The sequence below is a fragment of the Bidens hawaiensis genome, unplaced genomic scaffold, assembly GCF_021521415.1.
Source record: "Bidens hawaiensis isolate Kalapana, Puna unplaced genomic scaffold, B.hawaiensis_p1.1 tig00009445_1, whole genome shotgun sequence".
In the NCBI taxonomy this organism is placed as follows: Eukaryota; Viridiplantae; Streptophyta; class Magnoliopsida; order Asterales; family Asteraceae; genus Bidens; species Bidens hawaiensis.
This window is the reverse complement of record NW_027491700.1, coordinates 886,896-898,665: the sequence shown is the minus strand read 5'-3', so window position 1 is coordinate 898,665 and position 11,770 is coordinate 886,896. Positions and strand designations below refer to the sequence as shown.

Below are 11,770 nucleotides of genomic sequence, written 5' to 3'. Positions count from 1 at the left end.
TAACTGGGCTAGGCCCATTAGAGTACCATGATGGTGGCCATGAGGCTCCCTATATAAGGAGGTCTCCACCTCCTTATTAAGGGTTGGTTGTTCTCAATAAGAGCCACCACCATAACCATTTTTGTGTCTGTAAACAAGAGATCCTTGAGATTTCTTAGCAGTCACCTCCACACCCCCAAAAACCATTGCAGATCTTAAGCTACCGGAGAAGAAGATCGAGTCGTGGTTCGTTCATCTCGAAGACCGGGGAACATCGTCATGGATCAGGTCAGATTCATTTCATGTTTCTACACATTTGATTTTATTTTAGCAGCAGTTAGAATACTATCTTCATTAGCACAGAATAAAAACAAGCAAGCTTACCAACTCCTCAATGATATATCCTATATATTGTCAACTATGGTTGGCCAAGTCGTAATTCAACTCAAACCAACACCACCCTCACCAACCTATCACCTTCCTGACCTTAATCCTTCATCAACTCCCAACCCTTAACCTTCACTATAAAGTCTGGTGCACCCCGGTCATTACTTCTCAGGTTAATTATTCACAAACCCATCAATATTCACTAATTTTCACACACACACATTCAGTTATTAATCAATTATAATGGCAGCCATCGAAGAAACTCAACCCGCAAAACACCAAGAAGTTGGGCACAAGAGTCTCCGTCAAAGCGATGCTCTTTACCAATTCATTCTCGAAACCAGTGTTTACCCAAGAGAACCACAACCCATGAAAGAGCTACGTGAAGTCACTGCCAAACACCCTTGGTATATATATATATAATAATTCACTTATATCTTAATTATAATGGTTTTCTAAATGTACTTCGACTAATGATCACGTACGTGTGAATTAATATATATAGGAATCTAATGACGACATCTGCCGACGAAGGACAGTTTCTAAATCTACTACTGAAGCTCATTAACGCTAAGAACATAATGGAGATCGGCGTTTACACCGGCTATTCTCTTCTTTCTACCGCCCTTGCTCTCCCTGATGATGGCAAGATTTTGGCGTTGGACATAAACCGTCAAAACTACGAAATTGGCCTTCCGATTATTGAGAAAGCCGGCGTTGCTCACAAGATTGATTTTAGAGAAGGCCCTGCTCTTCCGCTTCTTGACCAAATGGTTGATGATGTAAGTGACCATTTAACTACCATTGATCTGTATATTTTTTTCCAAATAAAATGCTAATATTATTGCTTTCGATTGACCAGGTAAACTTCCATGGATCATTTGACTTTATATTTGTGGACGCTGATAAAGACAACTATCTTAACTACCACAAACGGTTAATTGATCTTGTCAAGATCGGGGGAGTGATTGGGTATGATAACACCCTTTGGAACGGGTCTTTGGTGGCACCACCAGATGCGCCGCTTAGGAAGTATGTCAGGTATTACAGAGATTTCGTACTGGAGCTTAACAAGGCTTTGGCTGCTAATACAAGAGTCGAGATTTGTCAACTTCCGGTGGGTGATGTCATAACTTTATGTCGCCGTGTATGCTAATCGCAACCCATGAACCAACTGAACATGAAGTTGATTTGTCAACTATTCTATTCCATGTTTCATTCCTCTAAATGTTGTAAAAGAAGCATAGTTGAATTGTGTTTCCAAGATTTAACAATTTTAACTGTTGCTTGTTTATTTTAAAATCTCAAATGTCTTATATGTGTATTTTTCAAATTGAATTACAAGTCTTCCAACTTTTAAGTTTTATGTGTTTTTGGCTCAGTTTCATTTCATGCTTTAGTTCTAGATGTCATTAATGTCTAGTACCTGCACCCACACACATTTTGATATTTTTTATGTAAAAAGTAGGGTACAATTGTTCACGAACACGAACCCTTTCATTTCCTAAAACGAATGAGCAGAACACGAAAACCATGCTCGAATAATTGATCGTGTTCAATCATTTGTTCGGTTGAAGTTATATGAACGAACACGAACATGCTCTGTTTGTGTTCCTTCGGTTTGTTTAAAGGCCTAGATGTAGTATAGCTATTATATCACAAACGGGTTAAAATAAAACTTTTTGGAAAAACATTCTCCAAACATTAACAGATCAAACACGTTAAGATAAAGCATTTAACTAAAAAGAAAATACGTCTAACTAACAAGTTAAGCGGGTCTATTGCCATAAAAAAAGTGAGTGCATCGCCTTAAAACTGTCTTGTGTCTTTTTCTTTGCAGCTCAAGAACAAATTGATAATGGAAACACAAACGAGCACACAATATTTAGGGTAAACTCACGTATTATTATAATCAAGAAACTAGCACAAAACTCAATTACAATAATCCCTCTCACTTATACAATAACCCTAACATGGCTATGTATTTATACGGATACCCTAACTTGGTTAACAAGTAGTTACCAAATATAAAAGTCCAATTGTAAGCCCATAAACCCATTACTTCACTAATGAATTCCATAGGCCCAATAGGTCCAACCCGGTCACCAACATGTGACGGGCCTAGTAATATGGAAATTACCAACAATCACCCCCTAATTTCCGACTCGAAACTAGGAGATCTTCAACACTGAGCAATCTTCTCATCTCGTCAAACTTGATTCTCGCAAGTGCTTTCGTAAGAATGTCAGCTCGTTGTTCCTTGCCACTAATATGCTCCACCGCTAACTCCTTCCGCTCCACACATTCATGTATATAGTGAAATCGGGACTTTATGTGCTTGCTCCGACTATGAAAAACGGGATTTTTAACCAAAGAAATCGCCGATGTGTTATCAATCTTTAACACTACTTCTTTAAATTTCTTTCTGGTCAATTTCTCCAACAATTCACCTAACCATACGGCTTGTCCCGCAGCTGAGCTCGCCGCCATGTATTCCGCCTCACATGATGAAAGCGCTACGGTGCATTGCTTCTATGAGCACCTAGAAATCGGGGCTCCCCCATAATAGAACACATAACCGGTAGTGTTTCTTCCATCATCTTCATCAATGTTATGGCTACTATCAATGTACCCGATCAACTCCTTAGATCCACCTCGTTTATACCTGATCTCCCATCCAACAGTTCCTTGAATAAACTGAAGAATTTGTTTAATTACCGCCAAGTGAGACTTCTTTGGAGTTTGCATATATCTACTAACCATGCCAACCGAAAATGCCAAATCAGGTCGAGTGTTTAACAAGTAACGAAGACACCCAACCAAATTTCGGTACTCCGTTGCATCTGCATCAACATCATCCTCGGCTTTAGACAATTTAACATTAGGATCCATTGGTAAACTTTTAGGATAACAATCCTCCATCCCGGCTTCTTTCAATAACCTTCGAGCATAAGCACTTTGATGGATTTGAATCTCATTCTCCAACTGTGAGACTTCGATTCCGAGATTGTAAGTGAGCATTCCCAAATCAGACATTTCAAACTTCTTAGACATCGCAAGTTTGAACTGATTAATGTGATTGTTGTTTGAACCCGTAACAACCAAATCATCGACATACACGCCAACAATAATAATATCGGTTCCAATCAATCTCCGGTAAACTACTTGTTCATTCGAACACCTCACAAATTTCAAACCCGTGAGTATACCGTCAAGCTTGGTATTCCACGCCCGAGGTGCTTGCCTCAAACCGTATAAAGCCTTGGTTAGCTTGTAGACCTTGTTTTCCTCCCCGGGTTTAATGAACCCTTCTGGTTAAGAAACAAAGACCTCTTCTTGTAGCTCCCGATGTAAAAATGCCGACTTTACATCCACATGATGTAATTGCCATCCTTTAGTAGCTGCAATGGCAATGAGCATACGTACGGTTTCAAGTCTCGCCACCGGAGCAAAGACCTCGTCAAAATCGACTCCGGGTTGTTGCACGTAACCCTTTGCCACGAGTCTTGCCTTATATTTATTATTCGAACCATCTGCATTTCTTTTCACCTTGAAAACCCACTTCAATCCGATAACTTTAGCCCCTCTCGGTAACTTGGTCAACTTCCATGTGTCATTTCGTTTAATGAATTCGAGTTTGTAAGGCCCCATTACCGGTGCCTCACATTTGGGCGTTGGATTTACTCATAAACATAGTTCTGAAAATCATAGTTAATTAAAACATACGCGGAACATTAAAACATTACATATAAATCCATAGCTTGCCTTAAAATAAACATTCTTGTCTTTCAAAATATCATAACATTAAACATAACGTCTCAGGTCTTCAGATGCCAGACTCTTATTCTTCTGCCATGCGCCCCCGCTCAAGCTAGCTGTCTCATTCTACTCACCTGTGTGCATACTAAAAGTCAGCTACGCTGAGTGAGTTCTAGTTAATCATACAACATACAATACATTCGTAACTACATACTTTCACACATACTTCATATTCTCATACTTCATTCATAGTATATATATATATACTTACCTTCGTACTTTATTCAAATTTATACTTTACATTATTCTATTCTGCCTCGGATATTTTAAGGGTCCGGTCCCTTGTTCTGCCTTGGATATTATTAGGGTCCAGTCCCTTTTCTGCCTCGAGATTATTAAAAGGCTCGGTCCCTTTTCTGCCTTGGATATTATTAGGGTCCAGTCCCTTTTCTGCCTCGAGATTATTAAGGGGCTCGGTCCCTTTTCTGCCTTGGATATTATTAGGGTCCAGTCCCTTTTTCTACCTTTCTATTTCTTACATTCAATCATAACATACATGCATATCATTCGTATTTCATACATAACATCATAACTTGACAGTACGTGCAATATCCGAAGATCGTTCACGTACCGACAAGCAATCATTCTTACCTTTCACATAATCACATAAAGCATACACTTATCACTTAGGATAAATGTATTAACGATCACATCGACTATGCACACAACCCCGAAAACATAATCACAGAAATGGGTCTAGAAACTCACCTGATCTCGATTGCGTCCGCCGTTTAAGGTTATTCCCTTCCTTTGTTGTGCGCGACTAACTGTTTAATAGATACAATATTAAATATTGTTCTAGCCCTTCTTACTGCTTACTTAACTAATCTTAAGCGTCAAATCCGATTTTACTCCATTGAGTTATTACCCGGTTAGTTAATCGTTACATGTTAACCTTTAAAGGTATCTTTCATAAATTAATAAAGTCTAGGGACTAATATGTAATTAAACCATTTATTCTAAGTCCAAGGACCTTTCTGTTATTCTTTCAAACCTCTAATTTGTTATTCAGAATATAGCGAACTGGGTGAGTAACGAATCACCTGATTCGTTATCTGATTTGCTATCTTACATTATCTGATTCGTTATCCTAGTCTTTAACGAATGGCCACATAACGAATTGGCCTTTATAACGAATTAACTCTTATAGCGAACTAAACTCTTTATAACGAATTGATCTTTCATAACGAACTGGCTTTAACGAATTGAAGCTAGTTCGTTGTTCTTCCTTAACAAATCATCATAACGAATTATTTAACGAATCGGAGCTAGTTCGTCATTCCTTCATTAACGAATCAGTTCACGAATTAAGGCTAGTCCGTTAACTAATTACCTTTAATTCGTTAGTTTCACATAACGAATTAGGGTTAGCATTTTAATATTCTTTTCATCCTTGTATACGCTTTTCCGGCGCCGTCATCGCCGGAAAACCGGGATCCTAGCCCAATTACCCGTTTTTCATTCTAAACAACTTATTTATGTTAAAGTTTACATCTTTCTCACATAATAGGGTCCGATTTACTATCCTACCAAGTTTCATGCAAAACCGACTTCGTTTACTCGTCCTTTTAATAAACCGAACACTACTCGATTTACCCGAAACGAACCAACTAACCCGTTTATTATCAAGTTCATTACTTTATCAATAATCATGACCCAATCTATCATCCTACCAATTTTCATGTAAATCCGTTCATGAAAAGTAAGCCTTTTTAACAAAAACGTACCTTTGAGGTTTTTGTATGAAATCACTCGAGATGCTCAAAACCATATCAATCGAACTCCGATTTGAGTGATTCAAGCGGCCACAGAACCGTCTCGTCCCGATCTACAAACCCATCAGCTCAACTTTGCCGGAAACCGCTGCTACAGTCGCCGGAATAGCTGAACAGTTGCCGGAATCTTCACTTTTGAGCTGCTATGGTTTTGCTGATAAAAATCGGACTTCCCGACCTCTGATCGAAGATCTAATCGGTGAAAATATTCATTTATATACCATGAACACTCAGTTAAAATTTGAGACCGATCTGACGGCTAGATCTTCGGGAATATTTGTGTCTTTGTGGGTGGTTTTCTCAAAAACGGGAATTGGGTTAAGTGTGTGTTTTGATGGTGTAGGCTATGGTGTGGAGATGTATGAAAATAGAAAGGATTAGGGTTTTAAGGGGTATTTATACCCCCTTAAGCCCATGGACCTTAGACCCATCTTTCCTTTTTGGTCCATAATTAATTACATCTAATTAGCCTACTTATCCTTCGATCTTTATCATTTTACTATTTTTCTATTAACTCAAGTAAACTTTTCCATCTTAAATAAATAATATATTAATTATTTATTCTAAGAAATTTCGGGATGTTACAGAGTTCCGTTTGCATAGCCTTTATCCATTCCGGTTTGGATTTTGCTTCACCAAATTTCCTAGGTTCACCTTCTTCTAACAAAAGAAGTTCAATGTCCTCCACTTCCGAACATAGGACATAATCATTGAACTTAACCGGTGCGATCGGAACACGTGTAGATCTTCTCAGGTTACTTTCTGGTTCATTATGTGTTGTTGTCGCTAAACCATTTGCTGCTGGTGTCGCTAAACTGGATGCTGAGTTGTTGGAATTAGCGACCAGAGTGCCAAAATCTGTCGCTAAAGGTGCTGATGAGCTGTCTAAATTAGCGACAGAAGCTGTCGCTGATGCTGTTTCAGAATTTGGCGAGAAAGCTGAATTTCCGTCGCTAACGCTGTTGCTTCCCATAGGCTCGGTTACAACTTGCCCAACTCCGGTATCAATAACCCCGTTCCAATCAACCCAAAATAAACCCGGTGCTAGCTCCGTTTCTTCATTGGATTGACCCGAATTAGACCAAACCCACGTCTTCTTCTCGTCAAAAACCACATCACGAGCTATCACAACCTTCTGGGTCTTCGGATCGAATAACCGGTAAGCTTTGGACCCGGTATCGACTCCAATATGCACTAAAATTCTCTAACGGTCATCGAGCTTTTGCAAGTGAGTGCCCATTATCTTTGCATACGCCACACAACCGAATACTTTTAGATGAGAAATATTAGGTTTCTTTTCTTTTAACATCTCGTATGGCGTTTTGTCCTTTAGGGCACGAGTAGGAATCCGATTCTCGATGTACGTTGCATATCGGATTGCCTCACCCCATAAGTAATTCGGAACACCCATTGCTTTTAACATGCTCTGTGTCATCTCCAATAAGGTTCGGTTTCGTCTTTCAACCACCCCGTTTTGTTGAGGTGTGTATGGTGCCGTTAGATGCCTTTGAATGCCTTCCATGTCAGTAAACTGGTTGAACTCATGTGAGGTAAACTCACCACCTCGGTCGGTACGAAACGTCTTGATCTTTTTCCCGACATCACTTTCAACCAATTCTTTAAACTTCTTGAAAGCTTCAAACGCCTCATCTTTGGCCTTCAACAAATACGTCCAAACAAATCGTGAGTAATCATCGATTAAAACAAAAACGTACTTGTTACCCGCTATTGTTGGAGGGGTAATCGGTCCGCACAAATCACCGTGCACAAGTTCTAAGGCTCGAGTTGCCCTAAATGCCGCCGAATTAGGAAAGGATTGCCTCGTTTGCTTCCCGACCAAACAAGATTCACATAACTTGTTTTCATGGGTAACGCCACGCATCCTTCAACCATCTCCCTCCTAGCCATTAGCTTTATTGACTCAAAGTTCAAGTGGCCAAGCCTAGCATGCCACAACCAACTTGTTTCTTCAATTCGGCTAAGTAAACTAACCGATTTACCAATATTTAATTGTATCCGGTATAGCTGATTAGGGGAACGAGTCACCTTCATCAATAACCTACCTTGCCCATTATTGCATCGTAAGGTAGTTATATTTTATATGAATATCACACCCGTGTTCTGAGGCTTGACCGAAACTGATAATATTGCTTCGAAGACTCGATATAAAATAAACATCCGTAAGCAAACGATGTTCACCGCTTATATCAACATAAGAGTCATCCCCTAACTTAACCTTTCCCATGACGCGATTGTTAAGTTCATAAAAGAAAAACTTGTTACCCGTCATGTGGTTACTTGCGTCGTTATCCAAGTACCATTCATCAACATCTTTAGAATCGTAGTTTTCGGGTATAACCTTCTTTTCATTCAAGAACACCGTTTCTTGAACACACCTCATCATAAACAAAGTAGGATCCCTTGTCTCGGATGCTTCAGCTAGCTTTGCCTCACCTTTAACTTTCTGTTTTCGGTTGGGACACTTATGGACAAAGTGTCCAAACTCATCACATCGATAACATTGAACCTTTGAGAGGTCCCAGGTTTTGCCCTTATGCTCATGGTTTTCCCGATTCATGGCGTTTTCTTAATGACCGCGGTTTTAACTCGACCCGCGACCACCTTGTCCTCGCCTTTCTCCACGTCCACGACCTCCACGGGTGGACTCAGGATTTTTGTACCGACTACTTGAGGATTCAGACCTTTGAAACATAAGCTTACCATGGGTTTCGGAATGCATGTCTTCTTCCCGAATCCGCTCCTCGTATGCTTTTAAACGTCCCGCCATGTCTTCAAACCCAACAGTTTTGAGATCCAAAGTTTGTTCAAGAGACGCAACAATTTGAATAAACTTACTTCGGGGTAGACTTGAAAGGAACTTCTTGACCATCTTAGTTTCCTCGATCATCTCTCCTAAACTCGCCGCCTTCGACGCCGTACACGAGAGTTTCGCCACAAACTCATCAATGGTCTCCGTCTCTTTCATCCTCATACCATCAAACTCATTCATGAGAGTTTGCAATCCTGCCTCCTTAACCCGATCAGCCCCAAGATTACGCGTCTTAATCGCGTTCCAAATCTCCTTGGCCGAATCAAGATTACCCACTTGCATGATTGTCGCTTCCGGGATCGACTAATAAATCAACGCTATCGCGATGTTGTTTTTATCATCATCGGTTTCACCCGGATCAATGGTATTCCAAACCTTATGCACGTTCAAGAGTACCTTCATTCGAATAGCCCATACCGTGTAATTGGTAGAGGTAAGCATTGGACTTTGGAACGCATTCGGGTTCCCACTCCCGCTTACACCGCTTGTCTTCACTGTTTCTTTATCACCCATCTTTCTTCGTCAAACCCCAACCACACAAAGAAAATCGATAAAGATTCGTTTGAACAAGGGGAAAAATAAAACCAACGTGTTTATTAGTTTCCCTTTTTTTTTCTTCGTAGTAAGAAGCAAGAAAATAAATAATCGAACAACCTTTTCTTTGTTGCAAACAATTATTGCAAACTCCTTTTGCAATTAGAATTCCGATGAATAAAATAAAGTATTCCTTTTGCAACACCACCTTTTCTTTTGACTCTTGATCACGATCACCGTTTATCGACGGTGGGGTTTTTTATATTTATATATTTTTTGACTTAGCTCTTGATACCAATTCAAGAACGAATTGATAATGGAAACACAAACGAGCACACAATATTTAGGGTAAACTCACGTATTATTATAATCAAGAAACTAGCACAAAACTCAATTACAATAATCTCTCTCACTTATACGATACCCTAACATGACTATGTATTTATAGGGATACTCTAACTTGGTTAACAAGTAGTTACCAAATATAAAAGCCCAATTGTAACCCCCATAAACCCATTACTTCACTAATGAATTCCATAGGCCCAATAGGTCCAACCCGGTCACCAACATGTGACGGGCCTAGTAATATGGAAATTACCAACAACAGCTTAATTCTAGATACGAGTTTGGATGCAGATGCGAGTGTTTGACCTGTTTGACTGTTGTCGATGTTATGGATGTGTTCCGCAATCGAACCCGTAAAGACCTGCAAAAGACCAAAAAATCATTTCTATGAAATGTACAAATATTTCTTGAGGCTAAATATACTTGCAATGTAACAAAACTTGCATAAACACAAACATAAATTTGCAAGTAAATGACTTTCCATTTCTCATTAAACAAAACTTGACTTATCCTTCCAATCCACAATTTAGTACTAGATAGATACAAACTAATGACAGGTGGTATTGGTAAGTTCACATGTAGCAAAAAAATTAATCAAGAATCTGTAAATATCCGTTCGGTGAGTCTGAATTAAAGTTCAAAACAAGTTACAAGTGAGACAATTTGATATAGATTCATCATCTAACGGAGTGTGTTTACAAACAACTGAACTTGATGTAGTCAGAGTTGGGATGTACTATTATTAATCCTTAGGTTGTTTAGGTATTATAGTGTTTGGTTGTGTTTAGATACACAAACAAAAGCAAATTAATAATAGAGAACTTTGAAATTGCATATAAACTAATATTTTTAAAACGCGAAAACTGGAAACAAACCTACTTGTCCTTTAGAAAGGAGTTAAGGTTTCAGTGTAACGATAAATTCCTGAGAGGAAAGCTACATCGAAGATGTCTTCAAATCGACGAACGTTGAGGGGGGAGAGTAAATATCTGCTTAAAACTCTTGTCATGAACATTGTATGTTATAATCTTTTCTAGATCAGTATTCATCGTATTCATCACCATGAATGTATCTTCTTCTGCTTCGCCTCTAACCACATCACACACTGAAAAACTATATGAAACCGATACGCAAGACGGATAGATTATCTCTAGGAAAGCGGCCCGAAGTTGATCAAGATCTAGTTGATACTTGACAAACCACCCGAATGATCCCTCAACATCTCGTACACATTAAGGCATGAACTATTATCTCCACGGTTCATGTGTAATATTAAATGTAGATGATCTGTAGACTAAAAGCTTATCAAAACAGCGGGTGAAATGCGGGTGACTTAAAAGCGATCGCCAGTGTTTAGATACGGATTTGAAGCGAAGGATGGAGGCCGCAGGCAACCGGGTAAGGATTTCGGTTAAAAGGTGTTCGTTGGACACAACCAACGTTTCAGACTCTGAATAATCTGCTTGCAACAAACATGTTTTAAGGGCTTTCTTGGTTTTTGATGATCTCATGGTTTGAGTGATGAGTTAGAGAATGTTGAGCAATATGAGGCTCGGGTTTTGTATATGAAATGAAGAAGCTTCCATCATAAGATACTTTTGAACAAGGAACTAGCTTCCATCATAAGATACTTTATTTTTTTATTATTGTTATAATAAAATAAAATATAGTTTTTAAATGAAGAGGAGCAGAAGGGCTTCGTCCTTGAATCGATAACTTTTGACAAATATTACTATGCTTTTTGACTGCCCAACAACAAGAAGAGTGGACTATTTTTTCTATTTTTCTTTTTTTTAGTTACATTTATGTTTATCTTTAACTAGTGTTTAACCCGACACGTTACACCGAACATATTGAATCAGTTCATGTACCTGTCGTATTACAAGGGTGCACTAATATGGTTTGTTTGACACCATAATTAAACAAAAAACTAAATTTGTCAAAATAAAAACATTAACATGTAAAAATTAAAATACTTAATAACAACATTTATTCGGTTGGTAAAATACGAGTGTTGAAACACAGACGTTGGTAAAACCCTTACAGGTAAAAACCTAGGGTTACGACGCAAATTCTGTCAATAGTTCCTTAAGGTATAAAA

At 38.8% G+C, this 11,770-nt stretch overlaps 1 protein-coding gene across 1 annotated transcript; it reads left to right on the top strand.

Moving 5' to 3' along the window:
• Positions 1-514: 514 nt before the first annotated feature.
• LOC143532436 (caffeoyl-CoA O-methyltransferase-like) lies at positions 515-1,582 on the top strand. The gene is made up of 3 exons (XM_077027479.1): positions 515-773; positions 872-1,148; positions 1,229-1,582. The coding sequence occupies exons 1-3, from the start codon at positions 610-612 to the stop codon at positions 1,520-1,522; spliced, it is 735 nt and encodes a 244-aa protein (XP_076883594.1). The 5' UTR covers positions 515-609; the 3' UTR covers positions 1,523-1,582.
• The last annotated feature ends 10,188 nt before the right edge of the window (positions 1,583-11,770 follow it).